The sequence below is a fragment of the Stegostoma tigrinum genome, chromosome 22 (assembly GCF_030684315.1).
Source record: "Stegostoma tigrinum isolate sSteTig4 chromosome 22, sSteTig4.hap1, whole genome shotgun sequence".
NCBI classification, from domain to species: domain Eukaryota; kingdom Metazoa; phylum Chordata; class Chondrichthyes; order Orectolobiformes; family Stegostomatidae; genus Stegostoma; species Stegostoma tigrinum.
In genome coordinates, this window is record NC_081375.1 from 20,767,582 (window position 1) to 20,789,526 (window position 21,945).

Sequence of the window (21,945 nt, forward strand, 5' to 3'; positions counted from 1 at the left end):
GATGACAGAACTAAAATCTCTTATTATGGTGACTCTAAAATAAGAAAGCTAAGCCATTTTTAAAACCACTCAGACGAACAAGTTGATCAATGAATACATGTTGTTTTCTTAATACATTCATTCACGGAAGACGGGCATTACTGGCTGAGACAGCAGGTGTTCTCATGTATCCACTGCCCTTGATAATAGTGGTCATGGATTTGGAAGGTGCTGTCAAAAAAGCCTTAGTGAATTTCCGCAGTGCATCTTGTAGATGGTACACAGTTACTGAGCGTGACTGCCAGACAGAGCAGCTGTCTGCAGATGTGATACCAAATCAAGCAGACTGCTTTCTCCTGGATAGTGTCAAGATCTACAGCAATACAGTGGCTCAGTGGTTAACATTGCTACCCCACAGCGCCAGGGGCCTGGATTCAATTCCAGCCTTGGGTTACCGTCTGTCGGGAATTTGCACATTCTCCTTGTCTGCATGGGTTCCCTCCGGGTGCTCTACTTTCCTCCCATGGTCCAAAAGTGTGCAAGTTAGATGGATTGGCCATGCTAAATTGATCATAGTGTCCAGGCCTGTGTAGGCTCTGTGGATTAGCCATGACTGATCTGTTTTTGTAGCCTTTGTATTGATATGGCTAGTGCAATTCAGTTTCTGGTCAACTGTCTGAACCACAGGAAATTCAAATGGGGGATAATAAAACGTGAGGCTGGATGAACACAGCAGGCCCAGCAGCATCTCAGGAGCACAAAAGCTGACGTTTCGGGTCTAGGCCCGAAACGTCAGCTTTTGTGCTCCTGAGATGCTGCCGGGCCTGCTGTGTTCATCCAGCCTCACATTTTATTTTCTTGGATTCTCCAGCATCTGCAGTTCCCATTATCACAGATTCAAATGGGGGATTCAGTTAATGGTAACACCATTGGATATCATGGGGTAATAGTTAGACTTGCTCATACAGAGTCATAGCGTCATACAGCTCTTGGAGACAGTCACTGCCTGACACTGGTATGGTGAGTGTTACTTGCCACTTCTCAGCCCAAACCTGGATAATGTCTAAGTCTTGTTGCATTCAGAGGTGAACTGCTTTTGTATCTGAGAAGTTACAAATGGCGCCGAATATTGTGCAATTAATCAATGGTTTAACTGGTTCTAAACCTTGGCCGGAGACTAATTCAACATTCACACTTTGGATTACGGTCCATATTAATAAAGAAGAGTTGTTTCTGTCTCCGAGAGGAAGAATGGAAGCCAGTGATAACAAGCATACAGGAAAGAAATGCAATAAATTTAAAATCTAGTTTTGTTGAGGAATGAGGCTCAGAAAACAAAAACTGCGGTAACTTAGATGAGGTGGAAAAATTAAAACTGAGAAGAGGCAGAATGGAAAAAATGAAAAACACTCAAACATACCTATATAAATGAGCAAGAGTAGACCCTTCAGCGCTCAAGTCTACCTGCCATTGAAGGCTGTGGTCCCAACTCTGCTTTTCTACCTGTCCCCAATAATCATTTATACACTTTGTCAGTCAAGAAACCAGAACTAAGGAGTTTGAATCTTTTGTCATTTTACGTGAAATTGTTTTAATTATTTACTTTTAATGGGTTACCGGAGAACAGTACAGCACAGGAACAGGCCCTTCAGCCCACCAAGACTGTGCTGACACATGATGACTGTCTGAACAAAAAGCCTTTTTGCCTCTACGCAGTCCATGGTCCTATGCACTCTATTCCCTGCCTTTTCATGTATCTGTCAAGAAGCCTCTTAAACATTGCTAGCGCTATTGCTATTGTATCTGCCCCCAACCACCTCCTCAGGTACAGCATTCTAGGCACTTTCCCCTCTTCTGTAAAAAAAACTTCCCTCTCATCTCCTTTAAACTTTCCCCCTTTTACCTTAAGCCTATGTCCCCTAGTAACAGACATTTCTACCCTGGGGAAAAGACTCCAACTTTCCAGTCCATCCGTGCCTCTCATAATTTTGTAAATTTCTATCAGAAACTTCTACCTAACACTGTAATAGAAAGGTTGCATCAGATATCTCAGCGACTGCAACAAAACAATTTGCTTTTATAGTGTCGTCTGCATTATAAGAAGGCCCAAAGGCGCTGAATAGAAATGGAATTAAAGCAAAAAACATTAAAGTGAATTAAAGGAGAAGGTTGTTCTTGATGAAGCAGTGTCTTAAAAGCAGAGAATGGAAGAATTAAAGAGATTAAGGAAGGAAATTCCAATGCTTAAGGCTTAGGCAGATAATGCTGCACTGTTAAGGGTGAGGCAAATGTAGTCAGGGATTACAGTAAAATTCACTACCACTATAAATCAGAAAATCATACCAGCTGAGCAATATGATCATTTCCCTCTTCCCCTCAGCAATCCAACTTCTAACAACAAGCTACAGTATTCATTTTAATTTAATGTTTTTCCTGTTTCTGTACTTAGTAGCTATATATATTGTTAGAGCTGGTATTCATGAAGTGCAGAACAAGAAAAATCAGTTATCAAATGACTATGAAATTTTCAGTGGGTCTGATCCACAATCCCTTGTCAGATCAAATTCAAGTCATCACTAACTAACTTTAAACAGCTAGAATGTGTGCTTAAAATACCAAAGGGATAGGGTTAAGGTGTGTAAGTGAACGTCTTCTCTATTTAAATCTATACTTTTTTCAGTCTTTGCTTTACACTGCATTAGATCAGGCACTTCTTCAAAAATGTCAATTTGTTCATTTTGAATGACGCCTATGTTACAAGCTGAACAAAGACAATGGAATCCAACATGTTACAAACCTTGACAGTGTCTCCCGCATTTCCCGCAATTCATCCCTCACACCCCTTTTTCGCAATAATAACCAAAACAGAATCTCCCTCGTCCTCATGGAGCACCCCACCAACTCCAAATCCAATGCATCATCCTCCGACACTTCCGCCATCTACAATCCAACCCCACCACCAAAGACATTTTTCCCTCCCCTCCCTTATGTGTTTTCTGGAGGGACCACTCGCTCCGTGACTCCCTTGTCTCCTCCACACTCCCCTCCAGCCCCACCACCCCCGGCACTTTACCCTGCAACCGAAGCAAGTGCTACACCTGCCCCTATACCTCTCCCCCTCACCCCAATCCCAGGCCCTAGGAAGACTTTTTACATCAAACAGATGTTCATGAACACATCTGTCACTGTTATATACTGTATCCGCTGTTCCCATTGTGGCCTCCTCTACATCGGGGAAACCAAACGGAGGCTTGGGTACCGCTTTGCAGAACACCTACGCTCGGTTCACAACAATCCCGCACCCCACCCCCCCACCCCACCCCACCCCACCCCACCCCCCCAACTCCTCAGACGACATATCCATCCTGGGCATCCTGCATTACCACAATGATGCCACCTGAAGGTTGCAGGAACAGCATCTCACATTTCACTTGGGAACCCTGTAGCCCAAGGGTATCAATGTGGATTTCACAAGCTTCAAAATCTCCCCTCCCCCCAACCACATCCCAAAACCAGCCCAGCTCATACCCACCTCCCTAACCATTCCTCCTACCTCAAGGCCCACCCCCATCCCCTACCCACTGACCTCATCCCATCCCCCTCCACAACCTGTCTGTCCTCCCTGGACTGACCTATACCCTCCTAACTCCCCACCTACATTCCCCTTCACTGGCTCTAAACCCGCCTCTTTGACCTGTCTGTCTCCTCTCACCCTATCTTCTCCTTTATCCATCTTCTATCCGCCTACCCCTGTCTCCCTATTTATTTCAGAATCCCCTTCCCCTCCCCAATTTCTGAAGAAGAGTCTTGACCCGAAATGTCAAATTTTCCCGCTCCTCCGATGCTGCTTGGTCTGCTGTATTCATCCAGCTCCACATCATATTATCTATGTTACAACTCTTATTTGGGTTTCTGTTTTCTGCATTTCTGGCAACAGTTTTTACATCAACTCATAATCACAACTACTCTTTAGTAAATAGTACTCATTAAGCTGCAAAATTCAAAATACCAAAGGCCAAACCCCATTAAGTATCAGCAACATTAAAGGAAAATATTGGCCAGATGAAGACTGTACAATTGCTGAGAGTGTTGGTTGAGGAGGACAAGCAAATCATAACCAGAAACAGTTAGAAACCAACTTCTATACACAAAATAGATTACATGACATCCTCAAGTCAGCTCTTAGCCTTGGATGTTTATAGTGTTACCATTTTGCATGGAGTTCTTTGGTTACTTTTAATGCTAAGAGCAGCTGACAGCATATTCCATGCCTTTTCAAAATTAATGCTCCAATATTGTTTCCAAATAAATCTCCATAAAACCATTAGGAAAATCAGCAGATCAGTCAATCGGCCATCAAGTCTGCTTTAATTAAGCCAAGCTTCCTCAATGCCTCAATTCTATACAGAATACTTTGTTTCTTCCCTCCAATGACAAAAAAAGAAACTGCAATTCCAATCTCACTCCTAAAAGCTCCAGTTGTCACAGAATCCACAGCTAATTGAGAATAACATTTCAGATCATTGCCATCCTATGTCTGGAAAAAGTGCTTCCTAATTTCCTTCCAATGTTAAGATTAATCCTTGATTTTTCCACCAGAGGCAACAGTGTAGATCCAAAGAAAACTAAAATAAAAATGTTTTAACATTGAAACACCTCGAAGAGACATCCCTCAACCTTCAACACAAACACAAACTAAGTTTTTACATCCTGTCCTCACAATTTTACCCTCTAAATCCTTGCATCAATTCAGTGAATTTGCAATGCACCCCAATCGCAGGCCAATGTAGCCTTCCCTGTGAAATACTGCCTAAAACTGAACATAGTCTTCCAGACGGGACCCTAACAAAGCTCTTACATCATTAAGGGATTAACGTCTTCAACTTTACAATCTAACCTCCTTTTCAATCTGACTTTTGTATCTGTCTACAAATTATTATTATCCATTAATGATTTGAAATACTTGGACTCCCAAACCTCTTTGTTCCTCTGCAGTTTCTAGTTTCTCTCATTTAGAAATATGTTGATTTCTCTTTCTTGGGTCCAAAGTGGCTGACCTTATAGTTGACACATGCAGGGGGTTCTGCCATAATGCATGTTCCATCAACACAAATTGGCAATAACGTAACTGATGAATAGTGGAATGCTATTTCTAAAACACGACCTTTTGTTGGCTATAATATGATTCCATTGGCAATCTAATTGTTGATGTTGTGGAAGATATGTTCAGGGAGAATTGCAGGGAAAAAAAATTTGGTTTTCAAGATTCTCATCACCCTTGGATAATGTACCAACCCATCCTCCCACCATTGGTGAGTTTTCCGAAAACATTACAGTTCAACTTCCAAGCCCAAACAGAACTTCCCTCCTTCAACCCATGGACCAGGATGCAATAGCAGCTTTTAAAGCTTATTAATTAAGGTGCACATTTAAGAGGCTGATTGTAGCCGCTGAGGGAGACAGTGTTCTTCAATTTTGGAAGATCTTTAACATCAAGAATGCAATTGACATTATCATGGGGTGATATCAGTAAGGACTGTTTGTTTGCAGTTTGGAAGAAGCTTCTCACGATTTTTTTTCAAGATTTTAAAGGCTTTGACCTATCAGAGGAGCTCCCAACAATCAAACAATATTATGTTGATCTGCAAAGCAAGTTGGATTTGAAGAAGCAGATAGTAAGCATGTTGAAGAGCTGCTTGAGTCCTAATATGAAGACCTCTCTATAGCTGATCTACAGCAACTTGTTCCTGAGGGGGGAAGTGGAAGTTGGGGATGAAGAAGGTGAAGTTCAGGATGCAGCACTGCGAGAACTTCCACTTCTGTTTTGTCGTCTGTCCTGAGGGAAACTGAGAAGCAGTTGCAGCTCTTAGTGGACAATGATTACAATTCAGAACACAACAGCGTAGCTGCTCATGGAATAAGACCTTATTTGGCACCCTATGAACAGCTTCTTCATGAAAGAAGAAAAAGGGCAAAACAGCAAAAGCTGGATTTTTTTTTATAAGCCAAACCCCAAGAAACAATGAACCACAGTAAACATTTATTCAAACTGTGCTATTCTTTGTGTTAGGCTTTTGAGTGATTTTTGAGCAATTTTGAGTGACATTTTTTGGTAGCCTGCCCCAACCCTGCCTTTCCCATAGGTCTTGCTATTTCTATAGCACAATTTTCTATAACGCATAATGCAATGTTGCACAGGAATGCAACTGTTGTGTTTTAGCAGAACCCTCTGCATTTAACCTTGATGACCCTAATCTTGATCACCCACTTGAGATCTATGTCCCTTTGCAACTTTTTACTCACATATGTACTAAATTCATAATCTGTAATCCGTTATTGGGACAATCTATGCAGAGGAAAATTACAATTTGTGTTTTTCAATATTACAGGGATTAAATAAATAGCAAGGGGACAGATCATTTTGTACTACACAAAGATTAAGGTACAAGAACAACTTGAGAAAGGAACATGCTTGAGGCAGTGATCTAATCTCAAGATTTAAAACATTAGTACAAGCTGCTTCTTCTTCCTGTGCATCACACGAAGTCCCAGCAGCATTTAGAATATCGATGGGACTGTACAATTAGATCATGATTAGCAACAAATTAAATCAGTTTATTTGTCTAAACACCACTTATTACTGATTACCTTTTCGGAAATCAGATATCTTAACTTGCAGGGAATCTTATAAAACTGGCTCGTTAAAGAAGCAAATGCTCCCTTCATCCTGTCATCAGACAAAAGATAAAACACACTGGACGAAATATTCTCTGGGGTGGCAATCATTTTCTGAATACTGCTCCACTCCAATCTTTCACACTTCAAACTTTCTTCATCACAGTGCCCTAATTCTCCAGAAATACGGAGCGCAGTGTCCGTCAGAGAATTCCACTGGATCACTGTGGTGTCTGTGACTAGTGTCAAGAGTCATAGATGTCTATAGGACAGGAAAAGGCCCATTGGCCCATCAAGTCTATGCCAATCACAGACTACCATCGAACTAATCTCATCTCATTTTCCAACACTTAGCTCCCAGCCTTGCATGCTTTGGCATCATAGACGTACATCTTGAATGTTATGAGGTTTCCTACCTCTTTCACCCTTCCAGACAGTGAGTTCCAGATTCCTGCCACCCTCTGGGTGAAAAACTACATCACCTCTAAACTTTCTGTCCCTTCCCTTAAATCCACACCCCTGGTCATTGATCTCGCCATCAAGAGGAAATGCTTTTTTCCTGTCTATGCCCTTCAGTTTTATACATCTCAATCATGTCCTCCCTCACTCTCTTCTGCTCCAAGGAAAATAACCCCAGTGTGTCCAATCTCTCCAGCCTGGGCAGCAACCTGGTAAATCCCCCCTGCTTCCTTCTGCAATGCTATCACATCTCTAAAGACACTTTTTCAAGCTCAAGCTGTCTTAAGATAAGGTTAAAGCTCCTGTTTGAATATAAGTGGCTGGGCAAGAGCGTAAGGTGGCAGATCGGCAAGTAGGGAGGGGTGTTTATGTGGGCAAGGTCAGGAAGTAGATCAGGTCAGGTCAAGCAAAGAAGGTAGTCAAATCAAACTGAGGAAGGTGTTGGTCAGGTCAAGTCAGGGATAGCATGGGCAGGAGGGGTAAATGGGCTTAGTCTGGGAGTAGTTGGGGATTCAGGATTTAGGGTTTTTTTCCTTAAGTTAGGCGAGGATTTTTATCAAAAATTTCCTGTGTATCTATTCAGGTAATATTCAGGCATCTATTCAGGTGGAACAATCTAAGTCCAGTTCAGAGTCAGAGATCTTTTGCAGAGAATCCCAGAGATAGGGGGTATTACTCATGCTAGGCTGTTCTCACAGTGGGCAGTGCATCAAGATCTCTGTCGGGGGACGGGGGTTCCTCACACATTTTGGATTGTGTGTCAGATTGCTATCAACCCAGAGGCCAGAAGATCTGGGGCGTTACTTTTGAATCCGAGAAGAGCTACCGTAGAGAATGAAGCCATTCGGCCTGTCCTGTTTGTGCCAGCTCTCAGCAAGTGTAATTCAGCTAGTCCTATCTCTGCCTCTGTCCTTTTTTCCAGTAGCTCTGCAAAATTCAATTCAGATAACTACCCAATTTCCTTCTGAATGCCATGATTTAATCTGCCTCTTCCACACACTCAGACTTTCCAGATCCTACCTACTCACTGCGTAAAAACACTTCTCCACGCATCATCTTTACTTCTTTGGCCAATCCCCTTAAATTGTGCCCTCTGGGTCTTGACCTTCTGCCAACAGGATTGGTTTTTCACTTACTACGTCTAGAAGCCAGTATTTTACAAATGCCGCCTAACCGTATGTAATTGGATACACATCCCTACAGAACACCATGCAATTCAATAAGAACTAAAGTCACGAATCACTGGGGTCCAGCATAGATTCCTTATCATTTCCTTCCAACTCGGATCCATGATCATTATCCTGCTCTCTGTCTTTAAAAATATAGATAATCTCCTGAACAGGCCAATTAGCTGCTTTTATAACAATGGACTTTATGTTTGGCTAACACTCTCTGAACAGAGGGCTCTTGTGTCATATTGGGAATGTCCTTCCTTTGGGCCAGAATGTTCCCTGCTCCGTACAGGTACCATAACATGTCTGAACAGATTTGATTAAAAAAAAACTTCTGAAGTAGAAGTTTACAAAATGTCTTTTTCAAGTCCACATAAAATTATACTACCAAACATTTCTTCAAACAAGTCAATTAAGTCTACTTTATGTAATCTTTGTAAATATGCATCAACTCTGTGCAATCTGATGAAATTTCTCCACGGCCTTGCCTATTTGCCACTGAAATATTCTTGTGCATCTTTGACACCTCCCAAATCAAATGTTTCGATGTTCTCCTGAGCAGCTCCTATCTTCCATAAACATGAGTCCATGCAAGTCTCCTAACCCACACAAGGCATGCTAATCTATTATCCTTCTGCCTGTTAACTAACATTGGGATCCAATCAACTAACACCGCAAATTTAAAATTTTCATCCTCATTGTTAGATTCCCTCAAGGCCTCACCCTCCCGATCTCGAACAGCCCATTCCTTTTCCTCTTCCATAGTCCCCCAGTCCCCTCTATCTTCAGCCTTCTGCACTCAAGAAAGCTATTTGTTTATTAATTCATTCACTGTGTGTCACCACCATCAGCTAAGCCAGCATTTGACTCATCGACTGAGTGACATTCCAGATCATTTCAGAGGACAGTAAAGAGTCAAAGACATGGCTTGGGTCTGGAGTCCTCGATCAGGTAAGAAAAAGGAACACTTGCATTTATACTGCAGCTTCAAAAGATCTCAAAGTGCTTTACAGCCAATGAAATACTTCTGAAGTGTAGACATTTATACCTGTGGAAACGTGGCAGCAACCTGACACAAACTGTGAAATAATACTGATTCTTCATCTGTTTTTGTGATGTTGACTAAGGGAGAAATATCAGCCCCAAGGCAAAATTTCCCGGTTCTTCATTGAAATAGTGAGATGGGATCTATTATTTCAACCTGGCAATGCAGACAGCGTTTAATATCTCAAATGAAAGGTGGCAGCCATAAACCGTAGCGCTCCATCAACAGACCTAGATTTGAGTTCAAATCCACGAGTGATATTTGAAATCCACAGCCATCTGACTCAACATTGATGTGACTGCATATATCCTTCCCAAAAAGATGTTAACAAGTAAATGGGCTTTTATGTCAATCCTGTTGTTTCATGGTCAATATTGCTGATATGAGCCTTTTGTTTGAGATTTAGTCAATGAAATCTAGATTTCCTAGTTGCCGTATTGGGACTTGAACACAATTCCACATCATATATCCAAGTTTGTGGATTACTGACTCAATAACACATTAATACTGCTACTGTTCCCCATGTATTTGCAGTTACATAGACCTTTTCTTGACCCTGGGGCATCCCAAAGCATTGCACAGCCAATGAAGAAATTTTGAAATGCAGTCACTGTTGTAGTGGCAGAAAATACAGTCAGGACTTTGTCTCCAACAAAGTGACACAAGCAGCAGTATAAGAAAATCTAAATTAAGCAGTTCCAGTGGCCCTAATCAAATCCCTAAACCTCGCTGCCTTATTACCTCTTCTATAGCTTTTCAGGCCCCTCCCTAAAGCTTGCTCTTAATCCAAGTTATATTCTTTCCACAAAGTATCTCCATCACAGCATCAATTTTTGTCTTAACTCATTTCAAACAAGCATCACAGGAAGTGATTCACATTAAAAGACACGCAAACTAACAATACAGTGTATCTCTAACGTATTGCAGAAATCGTTCCTTGCATTACACTTGCTGTGGGCCTGAAAATATTACGTGCTGTCCCAGTTTAGTCATAGCCAAACTGGAAGAGGCCATTCAGGTCAGAGTCCACGCTGGCTGACTGTTGGGCAATCCATTCACTCTCTTTCCTCACTCTACCCACATGTACCCCTGCAAGTTTATTTCCCTCAAAGGCCTACACAACTTGCTTTTGAAATTACTGATCATCTCAACTTTCACCCCCTCACAGACAGTTTCCAGATCATTCCCATTCGGTGGAAATTACCCTTTACAGTGAACCTTCTAAAAGGAAACTAAAAGGAACTCTCCACAAAAATTAACAAAGAAAGATGAGAATAAGAGAGTGAGTGGCCTGGAGATTAATTTGTACAAGAATGACTGTAAGATGTCAGCTTCCAGGAAGGGTTGGGCTGTCAATGTAGCATTGCAAAATGCTTTAATACTACCATGACACAAGGCTAAAGGTCATAGGGAAAGATAGAGACGTAAATCTTTCAAAAGTACATTATACTTTATATTGTACTGTCTAGGAACCAAAACAATATAAAGGACATCTCATATACTGACAATGTTCCTTCATGAGCATTTCATTGAGGAAGTTATTTTAATTGATTTGCCAAGTCAACCATTGCATTTCTATGTGGTCCAAATGGAGGGCTCCACGTCATGATCATACAGACTGCCTAAAGGAAACAACTGGGCCTTCCAAAGGTCGTGCACGCTTTTGATTTAAGATTTTACTTTCAGGAATCAAGTTAAACTCATGATGAAGCTAACCAGTTATGCAGAGACCAGCCTGGCCGGGGACTGAGCTCACGTATGCACTCAGTGTCAGGTCTCCACTTCATACCGACCTGGCCGTGCGAGAAGATGAAAACCAGAGCAGCCCCGGCGGCGGTGAGCCCCCAGGTGAAGAATGTGCCCAGGAGGCTCTGCAGAACCGGGCTCCAGCCCTCGATCATACTCCTGTGTGTGTATGTGTGTCACTAACGCTCCTCTTGTACTGTCAGCGCTTCTCTCTTACTTCCTCATCCTGCTGCCCACGTGTCTTCCAAACATTCTTTCTCCGCGCCCCCTTGACCGTCTATTGGCTGAGCCTCCCCCAGCCTCATCCAATGGATTCCAGGGATTGCAATATCTGAGTGCCGACTGGTCGGACCGCCTGTCTATCATGCTGTTATCCCGCCTCTCACGCTGTATCCAATGTCCTGTTGCTTTCAACAGTCCCCAGTGGAAGTCAGAAAGTGATCACCTTCGTTCCGTGTCCATGTGCAACTTTAAAAACAAAAGAATGCGTTAATGTTTTCTCCTAAAAATGTATTGTTTTCAAGCGCCACTCTGGCCGGTTGCACCCTTTTTGCAGACAGAAACTACCGTATATGCTGCTGCAAGCATTGATTTTACAAACGCTGGTGTAGGTTTTCTTTTTGCTGGTTACACGGTGCTATCATTTTCATGAGCAAATCCTGTGATCTGTTTTATCCAATTTGGAAGCCAGCAAACATTTTTAAAGCACGAGATTCCTGATAGAAATGCAGCATTTAAAAAAAACATAATTGAGTACAGGATATGATAATTGAATCGTGGGGAATTTGCACCACAGATGACAAATAATCTAGTTATTGTTCACATTATTTCTTAAATTACGGATTTGGTTCCTGAGTGCCCTTGGGTGCACACGATTTAATAAATTGTGACTCGTTCTTAGTCTACCTCCATGACATTTTTCCAACCGCGTCTAAACGACCAACAGTAATATTATGAATTCATGCTTTCCAACTGGATTTGTTCCAATGCTCTTGCAAAGTTGCTCATCAGTCAACTGCCTAGAGGTGTTCCCAAATGGTTGAAATTACTCAACCCTTTTTAATCCCTTGTCCTCAGAAACGTCTCATTCTGTCCCATTTCTGTCTTCATATTCAAAGAAAATAAACTGAATTGTATCTAAAGAACAGTGCAAACAACAACTGACATTTATAAAGTGCCTTTTTTGTTCAAAACTGACCCAAGGTGATTCACAAAAGTGTAATCGTGCAGATTGTTGAGATTTAAGGAAGGAATTGCAGAATTTAGGGCCTAGACATCTGGATGTATAGATGTTAATGGTAGTGTGAAAAGAGCATGAAATGCGTAAAATGCCAGATTTGGAAGAGTGAAGGGAACTCACAGGGTTGCGGGGCTAAAGTCCATTAGGAGACAAGGAATACAGGATACTGGAGAACAGGATAAACGCAGCAGCATTTCAGGTGCGCTGAGGTTTGCTAACAAGAGAATGCAATATTCACCAAGGGCACATTCATTGAATCCTGAGGTGAGGGTATGGACAAGATTTCCAACAACAAAGGGATTGAAGTAGACTGGAAGTGGGTAATGTTACTGAGGTAAAGTAGCCAGTCTTTCTCAGGGCGAGGATGAGCAGTTGGATATCAGCTCAGCAAGGAGGGTGAGTGATGGGATCTGGTGGTGAGAATGCACCAGATCGTTCTGTCCTTTCTATTGATACTTCCTCACTCACTTCATTTCTTGGTGTGAAATGGATTGGCCTCCAATCTTCAATGTGTCTACAGCAGAGTATAAGCACTACAGAGACATACTTCTCTGCTACAGGACGGATGTTGTGATACTCAAAAGAGTTCAGACAAGATTTACAAGGCTGTTACCAGGGTTGGACGGTTTGAGCAAGAGGGAGAGGCTGAATAGGCTGGGGTTATTTTCCCTGGAGTGTCGGAGGCTGAGGAGTGACCTTATAGAAGTTTATAAAGTCTTGAGGGGCATGGATAGGATGAACAGCCAAAGTCTTTTGCCCAGAGTGAAGGTGTCCAAAACTAGAGGGCATATGTTTAAGATAGGCCATAAGACCATAAGACATAGGAGTGAAAGTAAGGCCATTCAGCCCATCAAGTCCACTCCCCCATTTAAATCACGGCTGCTGGGCATTTCGACTCCACTTCCCTGCACTCTCCCGATGGATAGGAGGGTAAAGAATTAGGATGTTACTTATGGAGGCCGGCAGAATTACAACATTTCAAAGACATCTGAAAAGGTACAAGAATAGAAAGGGTTTAGAGGGATATGGGCCAAATGCTGGCAAATGGGACTAGATTAATTTAGGATATTTGGTCAGCATGGACGAGTTGGACTGAAGGGTCTGTTTCCGTCCTATACAGCTCTATGACTCTGTCAAAACAGTCTGCTGCTCACGAGTCATTGTGAATGGGAGAGCTGTCACCAGTTTAATTTCACCACTGGCAATTGTATTCCTTATCCACTCTTCCCCACCACTGTCCAGCTTCAATTCCAACAAGGGAAAATTGAGCTCTTTGTGTATTTCAATATTATTAAGACTGTGACTATCTAGTTGCTTTTCTCTGATTTTACCATCCTTCCACTTGCTTATGAAAAAAATCCGACTCTAACCTCCCTCATCTGTTCTAAACTTAATCCTGCATGTCTCATTGACTTTCCATTTCCTCTCCCAACATCACCATCTGCAGAAGATCATCCTACTTCTGACATTGGTGAGAAAGGGGCAAACTATCGATGCCTCAAAATCTTGCTTTTCTGACTTCTATGTTAGCTGCCATTTGAAATGGCTTCTCTTTGGTTCTGTCGTATCCCTTTCACCCCTTCTTCAAACATTTATGCTCAATGCAAATGTCCTTGTAACTGCTGCCCTACTTCCAATTTCTTCTGTCTCCAAGTCTTTTGATTGGATTGTTGCCTCACAAATTCTTGCACAATTTTAGTGTAACTCCGTAATCTCGACAACCAGGTCCAATATTGTCACAATATTGAAATGACCCCGAATGAAATCACAAATTAGATCCTATTTGAAAGTTATCATGATGTACTATTGCTCTTTGCCTTCTTGAAAGGAACTTGGCAATTATTTGCTTGACTCAACCAGACCATCCTCCTCTCTCACTTGCTTTTATGATATTTTTGCCTATCTGTTAGTTAGATTGTTTCCAGAAAAGACATCTTACTCCACCCCACATTATTATCTTTAGAACGTTCCATGGTTTGAAACTTCATCGTGTTCTCTTCCTCATATAAATGTGGCCCTTTGATCAAATCTGCAGGGATGACCTTGCTCCTACATGGTCATTGAGAATGTCTGCTCACATGCCCCCTTGACCTTGTCGCATCACTGTATCATCAGAATTCTAGCCTGATATTCAGTCTTAGATTAGATTAGATTAGCTACAGTGTGGAAACAGGCCCTTCGGCCCAACAAGTCCACACCGCCCCTTGATATATCGCACCCAGACCCATCCCCCTATAACTCTCACACCCTTGAATACTATAGGCAATTTAGCATGGCCGATCCACCTAGCCTGCACATTTTTGGACTGTGGGAGGAAACCGGAGCACCTGGAGAAAACCCACGCAGACACGGGGAGAATGTGCAAAGTCCGCACAGACAGTCGCCCGAGGCTGGAATTGAACCCGGGTCCCTGGTGTTGTGAGGCTGCAGTGCTAACCACTGAGCCACTGAGCCACCGTGCCACCTTGGCAAGTTGCTGTATCCTCCATTCTCATGTTCAGCTTTTGCCATCGGATGAAGAAGTTCATTAACAATATTCGTGTCCTATTCAGCACAAACAACACTTATCTTAAATCTTCTCAAGCATAAAGACGTTCATCTCCAAACCATCATCTACAAATGCTCCTCAAACCGTCTGTTCCTTTTACTTCTGGTTTCAGGCATCCCTTCTTTCTACTGCTCACAAAGCCTTGCCTTAATAGTCCGAGGCCACCTGTAGGCCTAATCCGAGGCTTGTATATGTCTTTCTTTAAGATTCAGCTAAAAACCACATTTTGACCAAGGCTTCCACATTCCTATTAAGCACTCTTTCTTGGCTTCAGCACTATTTGTTTCAGATTCTGCTTGTGAAGCACATTAGGACATTTTTCAATACTCCAGGCACCAAATAATTGCCAGTTATTTTTGTTGTAATTGAAGACTTCTTTGCTTGACACCATCTCCCCAACACCTTCAGACTACACAAACAGGATCATGAATTAACTGAATAAGAAATCAGAGACTTGTGATAAATAAAAGTGAAAAAAACAGCAGATGCTAGAAATCAGAAATAAAACAGAACGTTCTGAAAGTACTCACCAAGGTCAGTCAGTATTTTCTAAAAACTTTGTTCTTTTGAATGTATACACCATTGGCATTGGTTGCATAAGCCTATTTGCCCTTGAGAGGTGTAAAGAACAGATAAGTCAGAGTCTGCTTAAAAATCTCTTTCATTTTGAGACTTTTCATTTACTTAATGGTTATCGTTGCAAAACAGTATTATTGCAAAATGCAACCAGTTACAAACAGGCTCGAGGCTATGTTTGTTGCTGTGCAATACACATATTTGATGTGACACAACATATATTGGAAAGAGAATTAATATGGATAAAACAGTAAGTCATTAATTTATGTCCAACAGTGGAGAAAGATAATCTGGAATATAAGCATCTCACATAAGAATCATATTGTGTGTCCAGTTTGTTTAGACACTTGAATAAGATCATTTACTACACTGCATTAAAAAATCAAAGACTTAGCGAGATGTCAATTTACACAACAGAAAACCTGCAGCTACAGAATAAATTAAATGTGTAAATAGAATTTGAAAGATCTAAGGCACAACTAAGAAGGCACTGACAAAAGTATTTCACAGAATGTGATCAGAAAACCATAAAACAGGAGCAGGAGTAGGCCTTTCATCCATCAAGTCTGTTCTACCATTCAATAAAATCTTAGCTAATTTGATAATCCTCAACTCCTGTTATGTTTTCCCAATAATGCATAACTCCAGTGCTGATTAAAAATCTGTCTGTCTCAGCCTTGAATATACTTAAAGACCTAGCCCCAGCACCTCTCTATGGTAAAGAATTAGCAAGTTTTGAGAAGATTTGTAGCTCAGGTTGAGGTTCTGGATGTGAGTTTGCTCGCTGAGTTGGAAGGTTAGTTTTCAGACATTTCGTCATCATTTTATTATTTGAAAAAATATACTTTATTCATAAGATGTACAAAAAATAAAACATATTTATACACCTACCCAGTCATGCAAGCCACTCCAGGTTACCCAGGGGGTACGTACACCAACTAAAGGAAAAAAACAAACAAAAAAGAAAAATAAAACAAAGCAAAGAAAATACCCCGGCAGTCGGCACCCCGCACAGTCCCAGTTGGCCCCCAGTTAGATGGGGAAAGCGCCAGCTGGGCCCAGTTACCAGATAGGGCCCTTTTTTCTATTCTGGACGAGGGGTTTCATACCGTGGTCTTTCCCCACCGCGCCTTGGCGGCGGCTGCCCCAAGCTTTAGTGCGTCCCTCAGCACTAAGTCCTGGACCTTGGAGTGCGCCAGTCTGCAACACTCGGTCGGGGTCAGTTCTTTCAGCTGGCAGACCAGCAAGTTGCGGGCAGACCAAAGAGTGTCTGTCACTGCATTGATGGTCCTCCAGGCGCAGTTGATGTTGGTCTCGGTGTGCGTCCCGGGAAACAGCCCGTAGAGCACAGAGTCCCGCGTCACGGAGCTGCACGGGACGAACCTTGACAAATACCACTGCATCCCCCTCCAGACCTCCTGCGCATAGGCACACTCCAGAAGGAGGTGATCGACAGTCTCGTCTCCCCCGCAGCCGCCTCACGGGCAGCACGCAGTGGCGCAGAGATTCCGGGCATGCATAAAGGATCTCACTGGCAGAGCCCCTCTCACCGCCAGCCAAGCAATGTCCTTGTGCTTGTTTGAAAGTTCTGGCGATGAGGCATTCTGCCAAATGACTTTGGCAGCCTGCGTGGGGAACCGCACAACGGGATCCACCCTCTCCTTTTCCCGAAGGGTCTCGAGGATACTATGTGCTGACCACTGCTTGACGGCCTTGTGGCCAAAGGTGTTTCCCTTCAAAAATTTCTCCACGAAGGACAGGTGGTATGGGACGGTCCAACTACTCGGAGCGTTCCACGGCAACGAGGCCAGGCCCATCCTTTGCAACACCGAGGACAGGTAGAACCTCAGTAAGTAGTGACACTTGGTGTTTGCGTACTGAGGATCTACACACAGCTTGATGCAGCCACACACAAAGGTAGCCGTCAGGGAGAGGATGGCGTTCGGTACGCCCTTTCCCCCATTTTCCAGGTCTTTGTACATGGTGACCCTGCAGACCGGGTCCATCCTCGACCCCCAAATGAAGTGGAAGATGGCTCGGGTGACCACAGCGGCGCAGGTCCAGGGAATAGGCCAGGCCTGCGCCACATACAACAGTACCGAAAGCCCCTCGCACCTGACAACCAGGTTCTTACCCGCGATGGAGAGGGACCGGAGCGTCCACCTGCCCAGCTTCTGCTTCAATTTGGTGATACACTCCTCCCAAGTCTTAGTGCACGCCCCAGCTCCACCCAAACAAACACCCAGCACCTTCAGGTAGTCTGTCCTGACGGTGAGGGGGATGAAGGAGCGGTCATCCCAGTTCGCGAAGAACATGACCTCGCTCTTACCCCTATTGACTTTGGCACCCGAGGCCAGTTCAAACTGGCTGCAGATGTCCAACAGTCTACTTACTGACCGACGATCGGTGCAGAAGACGGCAACAGCGTCCATGTACAGGGAGGTCTTGACCTGAAGGCCTCCGCTGCCTGGGATAGTCACGCCCTTCAGGCTCACATCCTTCCTGCCAGGAAAACTGTCCGATTCCCACCCGTTGATCGAGACTGCACTAATGATGTTGGTGCAGAGCAGCCAGATCCAATTGCGGATGCCCGCCCCGAATCCCAATTTGGAGAGGACGTCCCTCATGTAAGCATGAGAGACCCTGTCGAAGGCCTTCTCCTGGTCCAGGCTGAAAAGGCAGGTGTCCACCCGCCTGTCCTGTACATAGGTGATCGTATCCCTGATGAGTACGAGGCTCTCAGCGATCTTCCTGCCCGGCACAGCACAGGTTTGGTCAGGGTGAATCAACGACTCCAGGACAGACCTGACCTGGTTGGCTATGACCTTAGCCAGGATTTTGTCGTCCATGTTCAATAGTGAAATGGGACGCCAATTCTTAATTTCTTCTCTCTCCCCATTCCTCTTGTAAATGAGGGTGATGATGCCCTTCCTCATGGACTTGCACATTTCCTGTGCCCAAAGTGCACTATCGTACACCTCCAGCAGGTCCTGGCCGAACAGGTCCCATAGAGCAGAATACAGCTCGACCGGTAAGCCGTCACTCCCGGGAGTCCTATTTGTCTCCATGGACTTGAGGGCTGTGGTCAGCTCGTCCAGGGATATCGGCCGGTCCAGCCACTCCCTCGTGCTGTCGTCTAAGACCTCCGTGATAGACGACAGGAACAACTCGGAGGCCGTGCTGTCCGTGGGCTTCGTGTCATACAGTCCGGCATAGAAGGATCGGCTGATCCTCAAAATGTCGGGTCGAGACGACGTCACCGAGCCGTCGTCCTCCTTCAGCTGGCTAAGCGCAGAGCTCTCTTTGTGCACCTTCTGAAAGAAGAAACGTGAGCACTTCTAGTCCTGCTCCACAGAGCGGACCCTGGACCAGAAGATTATCCTGGAGGCCTCCACGGCGAAGAGCGAGGCTTGCTGGCCCCTCACCTCACGGAGATCCTCCGTGACATCGACCCCCATCAACTGCAGAAGGAACAGGTTCAGCACACTTTTCTGAAGTCGCGACAGCTCTAGCCGCCTCTCTCTCGCCTTCCGAACACCCTTGAGGCCAAAGAGCCTCTTGATGTTCTCCTTCACCATCTCCCACCAGTCACCCGGAGACTCAAAGAGGGGTTTCACGGTTCTCCAACCAGCGTACTCCCTCTTAAGTCCTCGACGTTCTCTGGGGTCAACAGAGTTGTGTTGAGCTTCCACGTCCCCTTGCCGGCCGGCTGGTCGTCCTGTAAATGACTGTCGGCCAGCAGGAGGCAGTGGTCAGAGAACACCGGCTCGACGCCGGTGGACCTGACCGAGAACGCCTGTGACACAAACAGGAAGTCTATCCTTGAGCGAATAGACCCGTCTGGCCGCGACCAGGTGTACCTCCGCTGCGCTCCGTCTGCAGGGGTGCTGAAGACATTCAGCAGCTTGGCGTCCTTCACCGTGCCCATCAGGAATCTGGTTGTGACGTCCAGTTGACTCCCCTCACCCTCTGTACCCACGCCGGATCCTCCATCTGCATCAATGATGCAGTTGAAGTCTCCGCCTAGGATGACCGGCCTGGACGTAGCCAGCAGGGGTGGAAGCTGCTGCAGGAAGGCCAACTGCTCACTCCATACCGCTGGGGCGTACACGTTGATCAGCCTCAGGGGAGCGTTCCTGTAGGTGACGACAGCCACTAGGAGGCGCCCCCACCACCACCTCCTGAACTTGAGAGATGGTGAAGTTACGCCCCCGCAGCAGAATAGCCAGGCCCGAGGAGCGACAGTCGTTACCCCGCCTGACCAGATTGAAGGCCCACAGGTCCAGGTGCCGGACCATTTCCCGTACCTGCCGAGGTGCGGTATCCCGCACTCCTGCAGAAACAGGAGGTCCGCCGTGACGGTGGTCAGGTAGGCCAACGTGGACACGCATCTTACGGCGGACTTGGCACTGCGCACATTAATGCTCGCAACTCGTACTCCCATTGTGGGCAGTGACCGCAGTACCCTCCCCAAGTCCAAGGTCCAGCCCCTCCATCTGTCCCTTCATGCCCATTGCTTGTCTAACTGTTGGACGCTCTCCGGGCTCAGGAATCCGTCTGTGCTGCCTTCTGGATGGCATCCCCCTGTCGGGGGTACGGAGGCAGGAGAGTCCGGCTCTGGGTCAGGCTGGGGACGCGCTGTTTCATCCTTCCCGCCTGGAAGTTCCGGGGGGCCCTCCAGTGCTCCAGCGGCACTTGACTGGGTGTCGGCGGGAGACTCAGGACGCCTTCCGTCACCTGGAAGCGGGGTGCTGCCTTCCTTCTCCCTCGAGATCTTTAACTTCTGCTTCGGGTGGGCCCTCTCCAAATCCCCCTCGTCAGAGGAGCTCTTATAGGCCCCCTGTAGCTGCCTCTTCCCGCCTGATGGTTGCGGTTCCTGGGCCCGTCGACGCACCTTCCTCCTTGCTTTCTGGACTGTTGTCCACTCCCCTGGGTCACCTGTCGCCGCCTCCATCGACTCCGGGTTGTCGGGGGGGATCGGAGCCTGTAGGGGGGCTTTGCTGGCCTCGGGCCCATCCTGCAGGGCTGGGCCCTCCTGCACGGCCTGGCCCTCCTGCACATTAGTGGGGTCCTTGCAGGGCCCTGGTGCCTTCCTCTCCTCTGGGAGGGTTGGCCCCGCATTGCCCCTGCTGGCGAGCTGGGCGTAGGTGGTACCCCGCCGCGGGCATGCCCTATAGAAGTGGCCCGCTTCCCCGCAAAGGTTGCAGCTTTTCTCTTGTGGGCAATCCTTTGCAAGGTGTCCCTCCTCCCTGCAGTTTCTGCAGATGGTGGCTTTGCAGTCGGCCGCCACATGACCTGACCTACCACAGGCATGACAGATTTTAGGTTGCCCTGCATAGGTCAGGTAGCCCTTGCTCCCGAAGATCGCGAAGCTGGACGGTGGGTGTACGACATTCCCGTCCGCGCCCATCCTCAGCGTCACCTTGACCTGCCTCTTACTCGTCCAGATGCCAAAGGGGTCCATGATGTCAGTTAGGTCCCCTTCCACCTTCACGTACCTTCCGAGGAAGGTCAGGACATCAACTGCTGGCACATGCGGGTTGTACATATGTACAGTCACCATACGGCTCCTCTGCGCTGGCATCACAAACAGCGGGACAGCGGTCAATACAGAGAGGGGGCCCTCACCTCCTTTCTCCTTGAAAACCTCCAGGAAGGGCTCGCAAAGCTTGGCACTCCTGAAGGTCACGTCGTAAAAACCTCCTCCGGGGAAATCCTGCAGGCAGTAAATGTCTGCAGCAGCGAACCCACAACAGTCCAACAGGACCCTCTTCGCGAAGAAGGTGCGGTCCACAGGTGCACCTTCATCCACCTTCTTCACAGAAACACGGATGGTGTTCCGGACCCCCTGACCTGGGCCACGAGCACTTGCCCCAGCCATCGTTGCAGGTTGGCTGCTCCCCTGAGCCAGCGTTAGGCCGAAGCCAGCATTAAGATCCACTGGTTGCAAGGGTGCACAGCCAACCCGACGTTCTCCTTTCACCTCCAAGACATCACTCTCCTCCTCTCGGTCCACAAGAGAGTGGGTCTTTATTGTGTTCCAGATGTAAGCTAGTTCACTGAGCTTGCCGGTTTGTTCCCAGATGTTTTGTCACCATTCTAGGTAACATCAGCAGTGAGCCTCCAATGAAGCGCTGGTGTTATGTCCCACTTTCTATTTATGTGGTAAGGTTTCCTTGGGTTGGTGATGTCATTTCCTGTGTTGGTGGTGTCTTTTCCAGTTCTTTTTCTCAGAGGATGGTAGATTGGCTCCAAATTTCATTTCCGAAATGACTGCCAGACTACTCGGACCTCTTGGCATCAGGGTCGCCCACAAAGCCACCAACACACTAAAACAGCAGCTAATGAACTTCAAAGGCCCTATACAGACAACAAGCAAAACAAACATCATCGACAAAATACCTTGCAAGAACTGTGACAAACACTACATTGGACAAACTGGCAGAAAGCTAGCCACCAGGATACATGAACATCAACTAGCCACAAAACGACATGACCCACTATC

At 45.6% G+C, this 21,945-nt stretch overlaps 1 protein-coding gene across 2 annotated transcripts in view; it reads right to left on the reverse strand.

The window, feature by feature from the left end:
• Window positions 1–11,310, reverse strand: part of LOC125463672 (zinc transporter ZIP11-like) — a 695,024-nt gene extending 683,714 nt beyond the window's left edge. For both annotated transcript variants that reach the window (XM_048555242.2, XM_048555241.2), the window contains exon 1: window positions 11,124–11,310. In XM_048555242.2, coding sequence (XP_048411199.1) covers window positions 11,124–11,231 — 108 coding nt within the window. In that variant the 5' untranslated portion in view covers window positions 11,232–11,310. The remainder of the gene's footprint in view (window positions 1–11,123) is intronic.
• Between the last annotated feature and the right edge of the window lie 10,635 nt (window positions 11,311–21,945).